Source organism: Schistocerca nitens, chromosome 3, assembly GCF_023898315.1.
Source record: "Schistocerca nitens isolate TAMUIC-IGC-003100 chromosome 3, iqSchNite1.1, whole genome shotgun sequence".
Lineage (NCBI taxonomy): Eukaryota > Metazoa > Arthropoda > Insecta > Orthoptera > Acrididae > Schistocerca > Schistocerca nitens.
The window spans coordinates 77,163,970-77,183,951 of NC_064616.1; the positions used below are offsets into that span (position 1 = coordinate 77,163,970).

The 19,982-nt window shown below is 45.2% G+C and overlaps 1 protein-coding gene across 2 annotated transcripts in view; it reads left to right on the forward strand.

Moving 5' to 3' along the window:
- The window catches only part of LOC126248037 (serum response factor homolog), a 257,210-nt gene that overhangs the window by 153,991 nt on the left and 83,237 nt on the right, over positions 1-19,982 (forward strand). Inside the window, exon 4 of one of the 2 annotated variants that reach the window (XM_049948658.1) lies at positions 1,578-1,649. The exons of the other annotated variant lie outside the window; for it this stretch is intronic. Within the exon in view, the coding sequence (XP_049804615.1) occupies positions 1,578-1,649 (72 nt within the window). The remainder of the gene's footprint in view (positions 1-1,577; positions 1,650-19,982) is intronic. 2 annotated transcript variants of the gene reach the window in all.

Sequence of the window (19,982 nt, forward strand, 5' to 3'; positions counted from 1 at the left end):
ACCGATGACCTCACTGTCTGGTCTCCTTCCCCAACCAACCAACCAACCAACCAAACGGTCGCAGATTTCCGCTTACCCTGTCTGGAAGATCTTTTTTTTTTATTGAGAACAAGAGCTGTCGTGTTGCACCTCTCTGGGGCACTCTGGCAAAATATTCGCCTTTGACGAACACTCTCCGTCTGGGACAACGTACTGCTAGCGTAGCAAAATTACACTGAGTTGACAGTAGTCATAATATCACGATATCTACGTATACATATGGCGGTAGTATCGCGTGCACGAGGTATAAATGGGCAGTGCGTTGGCAGAACTGTTATTTGCGCTCAGTTGATTCACATGAAAGTGTTTCCGATGTGATAATGACGGGAAGGACTTCGAATGCGGAATGATTGTTGCAGCTAGACGCGTGGGACATTGTTTCGGAAGTCGTTAGGTAATTCAGTATTCCGAGATTCACAGTGTGAAGAGTGTGCTGAGAATACAACATATCACGCATTACTTCTCACCACGGACAACGCAGTGACCAATGGCCTTCACTTAACCATCGAGAGCAGCAGCGTTTGCGTAGAGTCTTCAGTACTAACAGACAAGCAACACTGCGTGAAATAACCGCATAAATAAATTTGAGACGTACGAGGAACGTTTCCTTTACGACAGTGCGGCGAAATTTGGCGTTATTGGGCTATGACAGCAAACGACCTACTAGAGTGCCTTTGCTAACAGTGGGACATCGCCTGCAACGGATCTCCTGGGCTCGTGACCGTATCGGTCGGACTCTAGACGACTGGAAAACCGTGGCCTGGTCAGATGAGTCTCGATTTCAGTTGGTATGAATTGATGGTAGGTTCGAGTGGGGCGCAGACCCACGGTGTCAACAAAGGCACTGTGAAAGCTGACGGTGGCTCCTTTTATGGTCTCGATCCGGGTCCTTTGGTCCAACTTAACCGATCATTGAGTGAAAATGGTTATTTTTGGCTACTCGTAAACCATTTCCAGACACTTGTTTCCCAAACAACGATGGAGTTTTTATGGATGACAATGCGCCATGTCACCGGTCTACAACTGTTCGGGATTCGTTTGAAGAACATTCTGGACAATTCGAGCGAATGATTTGAAAACCAAAATCGCGTGACAAGAATCCCATCTAACATTTATGGGACATTATGGAGAGATCAGTTCGTGCACAAAACCCTGCACGGTCAACACTTTCGCAATTACGAACGGCTGTAGTGGCAGCATGCTTCAGTATTTCTGCACGGGACTTCCGACGACTCGTCGAGTCCGTGCTGCGTTCAGTTGCTGCACTAGCCGGGCGAAAGGCGGTTGGATACGATATTAGGGGGTATCCCACGACTTTTGTCAACTTATTGTATGTTTGGTGTCACCGGGAAGCTTTTCACCTCGCGTCGTAGCAGTTGCTCGCTCTCCGCGACGAGTTCCATTGCTGTACCAGATGACAAATTGCACAGTTGTCGCTTAATAATGAGTGTTGCTAGTAGGCGGCAAGCGATTTGGTTGAGTGAGTGTGGGTAGAGGAAAGGAGCGGAAACAGTAAGCGTGTGGTGGGTGTGTTTCAGGCGGCTTAGAGCGCTACCAGGAGGCACCGGGGCCGGGCGCGGCGGCTCGCGTTCTGCCCCACCTCATCTCCGGTAAGGCTCTGCATGGTCAACACTAACAGCGCTTCTACTAAAACTCACTGTGTGCCGTGCAATGCGGGAGGTGGGGGGGCTCTTCTCTGCCAGCAGCACGTGCCTGTCTGTCGTAAGTGTGTGTGTGTGTTTCTTGCTTGCCTTCGAGTGAGCGCCCTCGATGGTCGCTAATCACTTGCTGCTCGGACCTTTCGTTTCGGTTTGACATTAAGCAGGAGCCAAGTAGCCTTATTTGAGTAGTCTGTGGACTGTTACGGGACGAACGTCGTTGTCGTGCATCCGCATTGTTTTTACGCCGGTGACGCCTCGTTCTCTGCTGACGTCTGCCAAGTGAGATGACGCAATGGTTTAAGCCATAGTATGAGCAGGGTTCAGATCGTGGCTGGACATTCCCATGCTTGTTTTGTCGCGGTTTGTCCGTATAGATAACAGAGAGGTGGCGCAGCAGTTAAGACACTGGACTCGCATTCCCTAGGGCCGTAGTTGAAATTCCCGCTCAGCCTGCTAGATACACCGCCCTTCCACAACCTTTGCTCCTCCTCCGTCTCTAATGATCTCGTCGTCGAAGGGGCATTCGGATTTAATCTGCCTCCTTCTCAAACAAATTGAGACAAATTTTGGGACGGTGAATTTAACAGTGTGAATACTGATCCTCCCAACCTTCTCATTCTGAGCTAGTCCTCAGTGTTTAATTATCTCAACTCTGAGGAGACTCTTTTTTTATCACTGCTACCTGAGAATGGCACTGTGCGAGCGGCTTATGGTAGTTTACACTGTTAGCTGATAACCTGTTGCAGTCTCGCAGTTACAATGATTTCCTTGTAGTCCATAAGTGTACATCCTCAATAAGAACATTAACTTTTTAAATCATTTTTATCACGGTACTATATGATCAAGAAATAGCTTCCACAACCTGTTTGTATTAGAAGACCTAGATTCTCATTCTTTTTACGAAATAATTCGATGTCATCTTCATCGTATTCATTTGGAAACTAGTTTTTTACAGAATGAGATTTTCACTCTGCAGCGGAGTGTGCGCTGATATGAAACTTCCTGGCAGATTAAAACTGTGTGCCCGACCGAGACTCGAACTCGGGACCTTTGCCTTTCGCGGGCAAGTGCTCTACCAACTGAGCTACCGAAGCACGACTCACGCCCGGTACTCACAGCTTTACTTCTGCCAGTATCTCGTCTCCTACCTTCCAAACTTTACAGAAGCTCTCCTGCGAAACTTGCAGGACTAGCACTCCTGAAAGAAAGGATATAGCGGAGACATGGCTTAGCCACAGCCTGGGGGATGTTTCCAGAATGAGATTTTCACTCTGCAGCGGAGTGTGCGCTGATATGAAACTTCCTGGCAGATTAAATCTGCCAGGAAGTTTCATATCAGCGCACACTCCGCTGCAGAGTGAAAATCTCATTCTGGAAACATCCCCCAGGCTGTGGCTAAGCCATGTCTCCGCTATGGAGTGCTAGTCCTGCAAGTTTCGCAGGAGAGCTTCTGTAAAGTTTGGAAGGTAGGAGACGAGATACTGGCAGAAGTAAAGCTGTGAGTACCGGGCGTGAGTCGTGCTTCGGTAGCTCAGTTGGTAGAGCACTTGCCCGCGAAAGGCAAAGGTCCCGAGTTCGAGTCTCGGTCGGGCACACAGTTTTAATCTGCCAGGAAGTTTCATAGTTTTTTACAGTTTGCCAGGATTATTCATTGGGAGAAGCCACGCTCTATTTCCTTCGCCAGTCGTGGCCTGCCAGGGGTTGTGGCACACATCTGGTATCATCTACACGCATTGAACGTTAAATGTAATCTTCCTTCCTAATTAATTAATTTTGTACGGATAGGTTTATGTGTAGTACGTTTTCGGGCGCATAAATACATCCTCTCAGTATTTTCTTTGCCTTAACTTCTGTGTTCCAGAACGAACTGAGGAGCTACTCCTGAATTCACCTAAATATGTGGAAAGAAACGCCGAAAAAATCTATACTAATAATTAATCAGTAAAACCGCCGAGTCTCTGTTTTAACACGCTAATCTTCAAAATTACTAGTTAAATTTTCGTGAGGTTTTCACTGAGTACGTGAGCGTAGCTTGGGGCAATATGTAGGCTTTATTTCATCAAAATAGGATCACTGGGAAACAAGAGAGATCGTAATTTAAAGTTTTATCTAAAATCGTCTACTCAGCTTAGTAGTTTGGATGTTCAATCATAACAGCGTAACACACCAAAGAGCAAATAGATGGCGCCTTTAGTTTCTTAGTACACCAGAGAACCAGTAGATCGTGCTGTTAGTTCTTTTAACTCAGTGACAGATGTGTTTTCGGAAGTTTGTCAGTGACACAATTAAGCGTCACAGTCTTACCATTACGAATACAAACTAACATTGAATTTACTTGAATAGGATATACGGATTTATTGATTTCGCTTTGTTTGTTAAAAAATTAACGCCATTGCATTGCTTCTTTCGACAGGTTTTATTTATATTGTTTGCTAGGGAAAACGAATTTATTAAGTTTGCTTTGTTGTTTGGATGCTCACTCGTTACATTTTCATCTCAATTTTTTTATGAATAAAAATGACGAGAAAACCGTCGAGTCTTTTTGAATACATTAGAATGGCTAAAAGACTGAGGACTAAAGATCCTGAGGTGAGACTTGCACTGGCTCGAGAAACTGAGGCTTTATCTCACTTTTTGGAAACCCCTTCTGAAAACAGGGTACATCGTAACTCTGATAGAGAGCGTCATGCATTATCTCGCTCCTCAGAAGTCGACACTCACTGAGGCTTAAAGTTACTGCCTTCAGCTAGTCCTACTTAAATCATTCATTGCTTGCTTGGCAGATTAACGTATGAGAGAGTGGCAGACATCTGCAGTTTTCCAGTTTGAGAAGGATGGTTCTTTGCATGTCAAAGTATTATAATAGATGGAGTAATGTGCTGTTTGTTCAGTTTGAAAGTAAGTGAAAAGATCACACTGTCATCATCTAACGCATTCATCGTTGACCCAGCTTTCCTCCATTATGCACATGTATGGTGCCTGCAGTTTTCTAGGTCTAAAACCCGGCGAGCTATTATTGAAGATTTACGGCTAGATGAGGTTGCAGCTGCGTCGTAAAAAAATCATGACAAGAACAGTGAAGTACCGAGTAACATGCTTAGCCCTTGTTGGTGACTTTCAGCGCACAGTGTTGTAACTACTCTGAAGGTATGTCCCATGTCGTCATCGGTTCTTCTGGCGTTATTCTTTACCAGTAATATTTGGTAAGAGTAACCAGAAGATCAATAAAAAAGGTCGGTTTGGTTTTAGTTTTAGGATAAACCCAGATTTTCAAGATACAATTTCTTTAATTTAGCTGACTGTATGACGACGCAGAAACAACACGCAATGTATTGAGAAGTTTCCAGAAATCAATCTGAAAATTAGTCGAAATTTGTTGATGGGTCGTTGTTGCGTAGGGATGTCTGTTACGGTTTTAGTACATGTTTTATGTAGACAGCTTCCAGCCTAGGTGGCGTACTATCGATATAATAGACAAAAGTGTTGGGTAGATATGATTGTGGGTCTGTTTGATTTGGCGCTAGATCGCCCTTTGAAAGCATACCACGAATGTGTATCATGCCAGAATGAGATTTTCACTGTGCAGCGGAGTGTGAGCTGACATGAAACTTCCTGGCAGATTAAAACTGTGTGCCTGACCGAGACTCGAACTCGGGACCGGTGCCTTTCGCGGGCAGGTGCTCTACCAACTGAGCTACCCAAGCACGACTCACGCCCCGTCCTCACAGCTTTACTTCTGCCAGTACCTCGTCTCCTACCTTCCAAACTTAATAGAAGTTCTCCTGCGAACCTTTCAGAACTAGCACTCCTGAAAGAAAGGATATTGCGGAGACATGGCTTAGCGACAGCCTCTGCCCTCCGTTGGATGGTCTTCTTTGTGCCAATTGTGTTTGAATCTAGTTTGCAATTTTCGACACTCGTTTTATTCCCTTCCAGCATTCTACCACTTTTAATTCTTAACTTTATTATCCCCTTGTTGAGTCTGACTTGCTGCTCCTAAAGGAGCAAAAGTGTGGCTTGTGCAGGGAAGATCGTTCACTGTGGTGTAAGTTCCACTTTTTGTGCCATTCTTTCTTTGTACCCTTTCCTTTTCGCAAGGGTACTACACCCAAAACCCTGCATGATAACCGTTCCAGTGTGGTGGGGGTAATGTCAAGTGCCTGCATGGTGGCAGACCCTGACCATGCAGGGATTGCACTGTTGGTGCCTTAGAGGGGAACTACCCATGCAAGCCAAGAAGTACTTGTCCATCATGGTTGAGGCACAGGGACTCCGGGCAATGGTTCATTAGTCAGGTAACTGCTCCTGTGGCGTCCATGGGAAGAGACCCCATTCAGAGTGCGTGGTACCATCGTGGAAGATTCACAAGGCTCCAGCAGTCTGTTCAGATGGAAAAGATTGTTATAATGCATAAAGGTACACCTCACGTCGTTTCCTTCACTGACTGTGCCGTGGGGAGAGGGATAAGCCAGATGGCTGTGTGTGGCACCTCACCTTCAGCTGATTGGGATACTTTCATTACAACTGAAACATTATTTTCTGTCGAAAATATTGAAGCAAACTTAGGGAACTTGAGTCACTTGGAAAAATGCGAATCCCATTAGCGTCGGAATTAATTTTTTAAAATGCGTTATAATGTCGGTAGAAGGCATAAATTACACAACGGAGTTGTTTTGACGAAAGTCATTACCGCCATTAGAGAGATATTTGATGTTGCCATATGGCAACTCTAGGCGCTTTCACTACCTAAGTTTATATGGATTAAAACTTCAACTAAAATAAGTAGGTTAATGAAATTTCTTATTACATATACAAGTTTTGTGCAAATTTATTATTCAGTCTTCATCGTACAATTGATACTTTATAACACAGTACAATTAATAATCAAAAATCAGACCTTAAACTTAGCATTATTTTACACGAAATGTAATAAAGAAGTCAATACACAATCCCACATTACACTTTGAACACATTGTTCTCACAATAGATTCACAGTCCATGTGTGCACACCTTTTCTTCTTCTTTCCTTCTGTGTGCTGGACGAGGTGGTCAGTCTTATCAAACCTAGTTGAACGTGATATGCGGCTGTCGGAACATGCCCTTGATGCAGATGGTCTCCCGGCTCCTTTTGGTAAAGCTTGGTGTCTTTGCAAGTACACTGTTGCTACTTCTCTCTTGAAATCAAGCTGAGAAATAGTCTGGTTTCTTGCTTTATTATACAAAATCCAACTGTTTTGTATGGCGACATCTAACATCCATGTAAAGAGAGACCAGTACCATTTCTTGCTTCTTACTGCAATGCGATAGCATGCTAGATTCTGATCCATCTGATCAGTACCTCCCATATATGTATTATATTTGGCTATCATTATATTTCGCTTTTTTAGTTGCGAGAATCTCTTGACTTGGCCAACTTCTTGTGCACCACATGAAGAGATCATTGTGACAACTGAGTTGTCCAGCCACCGCACATACAATAATCTGTCATTCTTCTCTCTTCGGATCTGGGGGCTCAACAAACCCATCACCTTCAATAGCGTCATTATAAAGAATCTCCAGCGCCTCAGCAAGCGAGAAACTTCTTCTAAAACAAAAAAGAGAAAATTCGTCCTTTTACTGAGCACAAGAGCCTAGCATTGCCATATGGCAACACCAACGTTCAAACGGCCTTAATGAACGTAATTTATTTCACAGCAAGCAGGAACCTCCAAATAATATATATTTGAGGATTTAAAGCACAACCATACTAAAAAAAAACAAATTATATATCGTACGTTACTGTGTAAAACATACTTACTCGAACTTAAACTCCATTTTTCTTCGTCATTCAGGAAACGACTTCCAACACTGCTTAAGCCGCAGAATTTAAATGTGTTGTTAAAACTGTTGCATTGTAGTGATCTTTGCAGTCTTGCGGAACCGAATCCACCGCTGCCAACACTCTCGCTTCATTGAAGTCGGGGAATCAACGACTTTAAAAAAGTGTTACAAACGTTGCTATGGCAACACAACGCGCTAATGGGTTTAAAACTTCCTCTGCTGCCTCCTATGAATGCCTGCCTCCTATGTATCTTGACGATCAGTTAAGCCAACATCACGATCTCTTCCCCCCCCCCCCCCCCACCACCACCACCACCACCACCACTACTTCTCCAAACCAGATCTCCCACCAGCCATCTCTCACATCATGGATTCCATGATACCTTCTTTGGGAACCACTTCCCACACCTGGCCAGAGAATTGTTCTCCTTATTCGGCGTCTACCTGTGACAGGGCTCTCTCTTGGGATCCCTCTTCCCAGCAACCCCCGTACTGGAGGCCTGACACCAAGCTGGTTGAAGGAGCCACATCCTGTGGATCCCAGGGCTGTCCACTCTTCATCTGTCCCCGCGCTCGTTGCAGATAGTTCCTTGAATGAGCTTTGCCCACCAAAAGATATGAACAGGAAGAAGAAGAAGAAGAAGAAGAAGAAGAAGAGGAGGAGGAGAATCAGGACAAGGGTCCTCCGATGCCCCTGAAGGTGCCAGATCCCCCCACACAGTCGAATTCTGAACTGATGTTTGTGGATATGGTTCCATCCTCATTGGTGACGGACATTGATTCTACAGTGTGATAGGTTCACCTGCCCCTTCACGCCTAACTCGGTCGCCAATTGAGTGATCATCTAATAGTATTATAATGGGTACTGCTTTCACCTGCCAGAACTGCAACACTTTATTTCATCTTCTTGTGTGGTTTGCATTGCTCTCCAAGAATAACACTTCACTTATGACCATTCTCCAACACTCCATGCTCTATCGAAACCATGGTGGTCTGGAGGGGGCGTCTGTAGGGGTCTCTACTTTGATTCATACAGTTGTCAGTGAATGGATTCCTTGAATAAAAATCTCTCGGTGTATATGCCGCGTCAATTCAGGATGAAACTCCAAGCTTTCGACCACTATCTCCATGGTCGTCGTCAGGGCTAAAACTGACTGTCGTAAACTAGCGAGGCTCCCACTTTTATATGCAAAGGACTGCTTCTGATTGGCTGGAATACGTCATAGCAACAGAGATATGGCGCGTAGTAAAGTGATGCCCTCTACTTCCATAGATGTAGTTTCTATCCCGCGTTGCTTGCAGCGCCATCCCTTGAATCAGGAGGTAAAGTGCGGGAAGTTTTCCTCTGCGATTTTTCTTTATCCAGTGCACTCTTCCAGGTGTTGCTAAGTGCATAGCCGTCTAATTTCGACTGCTTCCCGGATCACAGAGTCCCAGTAATTCGATGCGTGGGCTATTACTCCCGTTTCTTCAAATAAAATCTTATGCTTGTTAAGCAGGCTATGCTCAACCACCGCAGATTTTTCCAAATACCTTTATTTCAGGTGGCACTGGTGCTCGATGCAACGGTCGGCAACGGTTCTTACAGACTGGCCCACGTTATTCGTGCCGCGTTGGCAAAGAATACTATAAATTCCCGGCACCCTTAAGCCGAGACGATCTTTGACTGGTCTCAACATTTCCTTAATTTTCCTAGGTGGTCGGAAAACTGGTTTTATTCCGTGCCTCTTTGGGACTCTGCCTATCTTGCTTGTTGTAGCACTGCAAAATGGAAGCCGCGCTATGTGTTAGTCCTCTTCTTGTTTATGGACGGCATCGTGTCTTACTTTCTTTGACAATACTGATTTAATTTCACCGGCAGAATAACCATTCCTTTTGAAAATCGTCAAATGGTTAATCTCGGGACCGAGGTGGTCCTTGTCGGAAATAGTCCTGGCTCTGTGTACTAAAGTAATCAGCATAGCTCTCTTCTGAGACGGATGATGGAAACTGTGGCTATGCAGATATAAGTCTGTATGGAACGCCGTTCACTGTCGAGAACGTTTACGGCAGAGCTGACAGCTGTTAGTAAATATCTATTTCATTAAACGGGCCTCCCTTGACCATGTTTTAATATGTACTGACTTAATGAGCAGTCTTCAGGCTATTGACTGGTGCTATTCTTGCCACGCTTTGGTCTCTTCTATTCATGACCTTATTCACCTTCTTCGTGCTGCCTGCTGAGTTGTCTTTGTCTGAGTCCCGTTTCCTTTGCCAATCCCAGGTACGGATTTGCGAGTGCACATCAGATCTCTACTCGCTTGGGAATGGAACGGCATCTGGTGGGCTGATACCCCATCTAATATACTCTGCACAATGAAGAAGACTACTGCAGATTGGCGTTCTTCCTGCAGCTTCTCCCAGAAAGAATCGCTAGTCCTATGGTGTATGTGCATCGGTCATACCAGGTTGACCCATAGTTTTATTCTGTCCCCCCTGCGGGCCCGGGTGTTAGAATAGGCCCGAGGTATTCATGCCTGTCGTAAGAGGCGACTAAAAGGAGTCTCTCCCGAGGTATTCCTGCCTGTCGTAAGAGGCGACTAAAAGGAGTCTCTCACCTTTCGGCGTTTATGTGTTGGTCCCCTGTAGGGTTTTACCTCCATTTTTCAAAATCTTCCCGAGTAGCGATCCAGTTGGGCAAGGACGCCTTACATGGTGCGTCGTGTCCTTCGTGTATTAACATCTCTAGCCAACTTTTTCGCTGTGGCACTGCAGTCCTGCTCATCCTTCATCTCTTGAGCGACGACACCTTCCTGAGTGCATTTTCCTCCACCCACTATGCAGTGTCATTTTCTGCGCCGACGAGGGTCATGGAATTCTTTGCACCTCATATCCAGCACGGTAGCCAGTCAGTTGCGGTGGGGCCGCCATGTACCCTGTTGGTCATAGAACCCTAACCACATAGGGATCGTTCTGCTGATGCCTGCGCTGTTAACTCCCCATGTATGCCATGGAGTAGGTGCCCATCTCCCTGGGGGCATCGACACTCATGGCAGTGGCCATCCTGCCAGGTGGCCCTTGCTGAGGCTGGGTGGCGCCTGTGGGGAGGGCCCATGGTTGGAGTGGGTTGCATCAGTGCGGATGACACGCCATGTAGTGTAGTAAGTCATCTCTTTCCTGGTCGTCCGCCGCCAGCAGTCTCTAAGGGGGCAAAGTCTAACTTCAGTGCAAAGAAATATGACCTCAAATAATCAGGCTAAGGATGGCAGTGAAGCTAATTTGCCCCAGTACCTCGTATGTACTAGAGTTGATGGTGAAGCCTCAGATTTTTGTGGAGCATTTGGAGGACAAGTTTGGGGAGGTGGAGGGCTTGTCCAAAATGCAATCTGGGTCAGTCTTGATAAAACCAGCATCCTCTGCCCAGTCACGGGTATTACTCGCTTGTGACAAGTTGGGGGATGTATCTGTTATCATCACGCCCCATAGCAATTTTAATATTGTCCAGGGTATTATCTACATCTACATCTATACTCCGCGAGCCACCTTACGGTGTGTGGCGGAGGGTACGTATTGTACCACTATCTGATCCCCCCTTCCCTGTTCCATTCACGAATTGTGCGTGGGAAGAACGACTGCTTGTAAGTCTCCGTATTTGCTCTAATTTCTCGGATCTTTTCGTTGTGATCATTACGCGAGATATATGTGGGCGGTAGTAATATGTTGCCCATCTCTTCCCGGAATGTGCTCTCTCGTAATTTCGATAATAAACCTCTCCGTATTGCGTAACGCCTTTCTTGAAGTGTCCGCCACTGGAGCTTGTTCAGCATCTCCGTAACGCTCTCGCGCTGACTAAATGTCCCCATGACGAATCGCGCTGCTTTTCGCTGGATCATGTCTATCTCTTCTATTAATCCAACCTGGTAAGGGTCCCATACTGATGAGCAATACTCAAGAATCGGACGAACAAGCGTTTTGTAAGCTACTTCTTTCGTCGATGAGTCACATTTTCTTAGAATTCTTCCTATGAATCTCAACCTGGCGCCTGCTTTTCCCACTATTTGTTTTATGTGATCATTCCGCAGGGACCTTCTTTTGCAGCCTGACGACGAGCTGCGCGCAAATTTAGAGTGGCGAGGTGTTCATTTCGTCTAGCGCGTCCATCGGAGTCAGAGGGATAATCTGGTTGCCACCGGTGCCGTGATCTTGGCCTTCGAGGGTGACACATTGCCCAAGAAGGTCAAGGTGATGGTCTACTTCTGTAACTTCAAGCCATATATCCCTCCCCTGATGCAGTGCTATAAGTGCTGGGAGATTAGCCATATGTCTTCCCTCTGTACTTCCAGTGTCTCTTGTCAAGATTGTGGATGTCCATCACATCCCAATTCTCCATGTGCTCCGCCTCCCGTCTGTGTCAAATGCGAAGAGCATCATTCACCTTGCTCGCCAGACTGCAGGATTTTACAGAAAGAGAGGAAAATCATGGAATATTAGACGCTGGACCGACAGTCCTACACTGAGGCTAAGATGAAATTTGAGCGCCTACATCCTGTGGCTATGACCTCCTTTTACGCCGCCATTACAAGAACAGTTCTCGCCCCCATCAGTTCCTCGCATTCCTGTTGCCTCTCAGAACCAGAAGACTACACCGGCCCCTTCATCGTGGGGGGCACTTCCCTCCCAGTTGCTCCTGCACCACCTACTTCAGGAGTAACACCCCCCCGCCCCCCCAGCCATCGGGGATATCATTTCCCACTTCTGAGCTGCAGAAACGTAAGTCTTCTTCGGCTCCTCTCGCTAGGAAGGGGTCCCTTGGGTCACTCCTTTCCCAGGTTTCTGCTAATGGGAAAGATGACATCCGCCAGTGTCTGAAGAGCTTAAAAGCAGCTGGTCGTAGGGCTTCACGTTCATCCTCAGTCCCAAAGACTGAATCAGTGATGTCCTCCCAGCCAGGGAAACCCAAGGAGCAGCGAGAGAAACCCAAAAAGATGGTCCCAGAGACCAAGGGAATTGCGGTGGCACCCACACCCCCAGTACCTACAAGCTCTGTGTCTGCGGATGAGGTAGAGATTCTGGCATCCACTGAGGACCTAGGTGACCCTGAGGTGTAAACTGCCTCGTTGAATGTTCCATACCTTCCCAGTCTCATGATGATATCATCCTCTAGTGGAATTGCGGCGGTTTTTTCCACCGCCTGGCTGAGCTACGGCAACTGTTAAGCTTTACACCTGCTTTCTGCATTGCCCTCCAGGAAACCTGGTTTGCGGCAATGCGGACCCCTGCTCTCCATGGCTATAAGGGATAGTACAGGAACGGTAGCGACTATAATCGAGTGTCAGGTGAAGTTTGCGTTTATGTCCTAAACACAGTCTGTAGTGAAACTGTGCCCCCCCCCCCCCCCCCCAAACCCCTCTTGAAGCTATGGCTGTCAGAATAAGGACGACGTAGGAAATAACTGTCTGTAATGTATATTTTCCTCCAGATGGTATTAGCTGCACTGATTAATCAACTTCCTAAACCTGTCTTAGTTTTGGGATATTTTAATGCCCATAACCCCTTGTGGGGTGGTACCATGCTTACTGGCCGAGGCAGAGATGTCGAAACCTTACTGACACAATTCGACCTCTGCCTCTTAATTACTGGGGCTGCCACACATTTCATTGTGGCTCATGGCAGCTACTCGGCCATTGATTTATCAATTTGCAGCCCAGGTATTCTCCCATCTATCCACTGAAGAGCACACAACGACGTGTGTGGTAGTGACCACTTCCCCATCTTCCTGTCACTGCCCCAGCGTCAGGCCCACGGACACCTGCCCAGATGGGCTTTAAACAAGGCGGACTGGGAAACTTTCACCTCTGCTGTCACCGTTGACTCTCCCCCACACGGTAACATCGATGTGATGGTTGAGCAGGTGACTACAACAAGCTCGTAGGCCAGATCGGATCCACAGTCAGATGATTAAATATCTCTCATCTGACTGCAAGCGACATCTCCTCGTCATCCTCAACCGGATCTGGTGCGATGGCGTCTTTCCATCGCAATGTCGGGAGATCACCATCATTCTGGTAAAAACCCGCTTGACGTGGATAGCTATCGGTCCATCAGCCTCACCAACGGTCTTTGTAAGCTGCTTCAACGTATGTTGTGTCGGCGGTTGGGTTGGGTCCTGGAGTCACGTGGCCTACTGGCTCCATGACAGGGCGGCTTCCGCCAGGGTCGCTCTACCACTAATAATCTTGTGTCACTCGATTCTACCATCTGAACAGCCTTTTCCAGACGCCAACACCTGGTTGCCATCGTTTTTGTATTTACGAAAAGCGTGTAACACCACCTGGCGACATTATATTTACAGTATTTACTAGGAGCGAAAGATCCTCTACAACTCATAGAGGAGTTAGACTGCAGTGATAAGGTTCAGAAGTACATGAAAGTGAAGCAGTAGTTGAGAAGGTAGTTGACAGTGTAGACTATCCCCAGTGTTATTGAATCTGTAAATTGAGCAAGCAGTAAAGGAAAAATGGAAGTTTAAAAACGGAATTAAAATATTGGGAAAAGAAATGAAGACTTTGAGGTTTGCCAGTCACATTGTAATTCTGTCAGAGACGGCAAATGATTTGGAATAGGATTTGAACGTAATGGATGGTATCTTGAAAAGAGAGTATGTGATGACCATCAACAAAAGTAAAATAAGGGTAATGGATTATAGTAGAATTAAATAATTCGATTCTGAGGGAATTAGATTAGGATATGAGAGACTAAAAATAGGGAACGAGTTTTTGCTGCTTGGCTGCAAAGTAACGTGTGATTGTCGAAATAGAGTGGTTGTAAAATGTAGACGGGCAATAGCAAGAAAAGTATGCCCCACAAAAGATGAATTTCTCAACAAATGTCATAAATTTAAGTGTTAGGAAGTCTTTTCTGACGATATTTGTGTGGAATGTAGACTTACACCTAAGTGAAACTTGTACGACAAGCAGTTCAAACAAGAACAGAACAAACTTTTTGAAATGTGGTGCTTTAGAAGAATGATTAATATTAAGTAGATTGATCTTATAACTATTAAGGGGGTACTGTTTCGAATTGGAGAAAAAGAAATTTACAGCACAAATTGAGTAAAATAAGGAATCGGTTGATAGTACACTTCCTGACGCAAGGAATCGTCAGTTGGTAACGGGGGAAGTGTGGGCAATAAAAGTTGTGGAGAGAGACGTGGTTCAAACCCGCGTGGCCATCCAGATTTAGCTTTTCTGTGATTTCCCTAAATCGCTCCAGGCAAATGCCGGGATGATTCCTTTGAAATGGCTCGGCCGATTTCCTTCCCCATCCGTGACATAGTCTGAGCTTGTCCTCCGTCTCTAAAGACCTCGATGTCGACGGGACGTTAAACCCAATCTTCCTTTCTTGAAATGGATGTAGGTTGCAATATTTACGCAGAAATGAAGAGGCTTGCACTGGGTAGACTAAGACGAGAGCTGCATCAAGCCAATATTCGAACTGAAGACCACAACAACAGTTCATACAAGGTATTTTAACTTGCTTAGAGTCATCTAACAAAACTTTCCTGTGACAGACAGAAAGTAGGTGACCACAATATAATTTTTTCTCTTGCACGAGGAACGGAAGAGGTATACTATAACTCTCCATGCCCCGACGTGTTCATGGCCTTAACCCTAGCATTACCAACGGGGGGGCCTCGTAGGCCCACTGACTCAGTTTTTCTATGTTGTATCCACACCCTTTGATATATGAACTTGAAAGCAAAGGTAATTGTTCGTTATTGAATGTACTATTGAGTCATTACAGAATTTCGGAATAAAAATGTAATTAAAATTCATTTACTTGATTTAATTCTCTGTGGGCCTTAGAAGCCCACCCGTTGGTAATAGCAAGGAAGGATTTACGAGGTTGAGTCTCTCGTTTCAAATTCTTACCATGAAACGAATTTTGGCATTGTTGCCTTCAGACATATTATTATGAAGCGGACCATTGTTATTTTCAGTGTTTCTGCTGCTGTTGAACCAGCAACATGAGTAGACATCGTTTACGTGATAGTTCCATTGAAAGAGTGCTAGAAGAAGTTTTGAACGAATCAGATTTAGAGGAAAGTGAAGTGGATGATGATGTGGAAGAAATTAGAACTGATTCATCGTCTGAGAATGAAGATGAGGTTGAAGCCAATCCACCAGATGATAATGATACGGAATGTGATAAATTCATTGCAAAAAGTGGACGAGAGTATATTACGAAGCCATCTCGACAATATCGGCGTTCTGTACAAAATATAGTGCGAGAAAGAATGGGGCTAGGACAACAAGGAAGAATTGCGTCTCCGAAAGAGTCTATAGAGCTCTTTTTTACACCTCAAATTATGAATCTAATAAAAATACACTCAAATGAAGAGGCTTCTCGACTAGGTATTCAGCACACAGATGAAGATGAGTTATTTTGTTATATAGGACTCTTGCTAATCATGGGTTCAAATCATGACAATAAGATACCTGTCCAAGATTTATGGTCTTTGCTTCAGGGCCGACAAGTGTACTATGGATCAATGAGTCGGACCCGATTTTTCGAATTGACTAAAATATTGAGGTTTGATGATAAGAACACAAGAGAAATTCGTCGCCAGACTGACAAGTTTGCTCCAATGAGGGAAATTTTTGAAAGCTTCAATTCTTCACTTCCATTGTATTTCATTCCTGGTCTACATACAACAGTGGATGAGATGTTGTCTTTGTTCCGTGGTCGCTGTCCATTCAAGGTGTTTCTAAAAGAAAAACCTGGAAAATACGGCATTCTAATTCGAATGCTGTCTGATTCTGAGACTAGATATGTGATCAGCATGGACATCTATACAGGCAAGTCAGGAAATACACAGCATTCAAATGGACCGATGGAAATTGTAAAGAGACTAATAAAACCTAATGAAAAATCAGGCCATAATGTTACCACAGATCGGTACTATACTTCAGTGGAGCTTGCTGAGACTCTATGGAATGATTTTCACCTCACACTTGTTGGCACCCTACAGTCTAACAGACGACACATACCTGAAGAGCTGAAGACTACAACTGGCCGCAGTTTACACTCTTCCATCTTTGCTTATACTGACCCTCAGACACAGAGGCCACCAGTTACTCTTGCATCAACGCTAGTCCGCGAGAAGCCAAAACGACTGCTGTTGATGCTTTCAACTTATCACTCAGAAGGGGTGTTGAATGAAGACTCAAAAAAGACTAACATAAATCTTTTTTATAATTCTACAAAGGGAGGCGTGGACACCATAGACCAGATGGCAAGACACTACAGCACAAAGAGAGGAACAAGAAGATGGCCTTTGTCCCTCTTCTACACACTCATTGACATAGCAGCAATAAATGCATATTCACTCTTCCTCCTCAACTTTCCGAATTGGAAAAAGAATTTGCTAAACCGCAGAAGAGTTTTTATCACTAACTTAGGTCTCGAACTAATAAGATCTCAAGTAGATAAACGGGCACAAAATTTGTATTGACTTCAGAAGCCAGTAATAATGGCAATGGAAAGCATCACACAACGGAAGCTCAGCTGCTCTGTAGAACCCTCATCCTCAACAGCAGAACCAGGAACACGTGGACGGTGCCACCTATGCTGCCAAGAAGCTGCATCTAAAAAGATCAAGTACAACAAGCTGGGAAAGTCAACTGTTAGCTGCTCTCAGTGCCACAAACACGTCTGTGGGAAACACTGCAGGAAGACAGTGTTGTGTGAAAAATGCGTTGCAGAATGAGACAGTAAATTTTGTTTGCTTCATGTAGTGTATCGAATTAAAAAAGTCGTTTTTATAAGAAAACACTATTTTGAAACATTATTCCAAAAAATATATAAACTGAATCTCGTGATTTGTTCATTTTATTCCTATTATAATAACATCTTTTATTATCCAGTATACAAAAACAATGTCTAAGCATTTTGAATTGTTATTAGAGGTATCAGAAGTAAATAAACTTGATTTATGATAAAATAAATTGTGGTATTCTTTATGGGCCTTTGAGGCCCCCCGTTGGTATTACATGTAACAAAAAATACGTTGGTAATGCTAGGGTTAAGGCGGTCGATAATCTTATCACCACCAGTCCCCAAGGTCCCACGCCTTCATTGTTTTAATACGTGGTTTACTTGAATCACAATTGCACTGATTGTCTTATCCAATGCCCCGCAGTCCTATGACCTCGTTCCTTGTACTACGTTATGATCTGCCTAGCATCTGTTATTATAATTGTGGTGTATAGGCGAATTTTTGGCGATTTAACCCAAATATACTTACCAAAGACTCATTATTTCGGAAGTAGATGTTCTTTCCGTATCTTTGATGGGCACGAAATGCAAGATTACGAATCTGTCAAGATGGCTTGTTGAATGGAGGACGGTCTCACGAGGGAAAATGGATTGTCAAACGAATCACTTATAATGTGCGGACAGTTCCACGTTTTCAGTTCATTGCGAAATAGGAAATCCTTGACATCAGTTATGTTAGGAGGGCTGTAACTTTCTTCACATACATGTTACACTGGTAACACCCTAGCGAGCGTAATCGATGGATGGCGTAATGTTTGACAGTGAACTTAGGACACACTGATGGAAAAAAAATCGCCACACCAAGAAGGAGTTGTGTGACGTAATCGGAAGTTGGAAGATGTATTTCTACATCTGAAAGATGATGTTTATTCATCAGTAGCTGTAACGGTCGAGAATGTTGGTTAGCTTTGAGATAGGATGTGGTGAGTTGATGTCAGTCAAGAATGCCTGTAAGGTGACAAAGACGCCATTCATTATCAACACGTCACTGAGTTTGAAAGAAGTTGTGTAATAGAGCTGGATGTTCCTTCTGCGATACTGCAGAAAGACTTGGCAGGAGTGTACCCACTGTACACGATTGCTAGCAGCAGTGGTCATGAGAATCTATGGTCGCAAGAATTCCGGCCTCCTGACGGCCACGTGGTACTACAGAGAGACCCATCGTGGTCTACAGTGTGTCCACATGTTTCCTGGGCCTGCTCAATCATCAGATCTTTTCTTCAGCGCATGGCTCTGGCGCATCGTACTGCATGTGCAGCAGCAGTTAGCACCACGGGCTGCTTAAAATCGGTTACTTCAAGACAAGCTCCGGCCCAGACGTTCTGTGCGTGCGTTCCGTTGATCCCATACTACCCCCATTTGTGGTTTCAGTGATTACAAGCGAGAGCTCATTGGAGGACAGGGTGGAGGTATGTTGTGTCTTCCGATGAAAGCTGGTTCTGCTTTGGTGCGAATGATGGCCGTGTGTTGATTAGGAGAAGGTCATTTGAGGGCCTGCAACCAACCTGTCTGCGTGCTGTGGGGTGTGATTTCGTATGACAGCAGGAGCACTATCGTGGTTATCCCACGCACACTGACTACAAATCTGTATGTCATTCTAGTGATTCGACCTGTCGTGCAGCCGTTCACGAACTACGTTCCAGGGGGTATTTTCCAACAGGATAAAGCTCTCCCACACACCGCCGGTGCAACCCATCACGGTCTACCGAGTGTCGACGTGTTTCGTGGGCCTGCTCGATCAGCAGATCTGTCTCTAAACGAGCACATACACTGATGAGCCAAAACATTATGATCATCTGCTTATAACTTGTTTTTCCGTCTTGTCAGAGATCCCACAGCTTGTTGCTAGATTTGTCGAGATATATGGCATTAGATGTCTTAGCACAGGTCGTGTAATTCACGTAAGTAACGGGCCACTGATTTGCGTACGCTGTCATGGCACCCGATGGCGACACAGATGGGTCCCGTGGGATTTACATCAGGCGAATTTCTTCGCTGAGACATCAGCCTCAGTTCATTATAATGCTCCTGAAACCACTGTAGCGCGGTTCTGGCTCCGAGACACGGTCAGTTATACTGCTGGAAGATGACGTCGCCGTCGGGGAAGACATCAAGCACAAAGGAGTGCTGGTGGTTCGCAGCTGTCAGCGTGTCTTCGATTACGAAAACAGGTCCCATGCGAGCGCAGGAGAATGTGTCCCATAGGATAATACTGAACCCACCAGCATGCGACCGTGGCGCGCTGCAAGCTTCGAGCCGCCGTTTACCTCGACCATCGACCTAATGTAGCAAAAATATTATTCACCCGAAGAGTTGACGCATTTCCGTTAATCGACGGTCGAATCCCGATGGTCCTTTGCCCACTTCCATCGTAATTGACGATATAATTGTTTCAACATATTAACACATGGTCGGTTGCAAAGATCCATTTTCAGCACTGAGTGGTATGCTCCGAAACACTTGTTTGTGCATCACCATCTGTCCAACTTTACAGAGCAAACAAGACTCCGAACCTGACGTTCTGTGAAGAGCCGCGGATGGCCAACCATTTAGCGCCTAGTGGTAGTTTTACTGTACTCCTACCTCTTTCTGTAGATGCTCATTACAGGAGCACGTGAACATTCGACAGGCTTCGCCGTTTTCGAG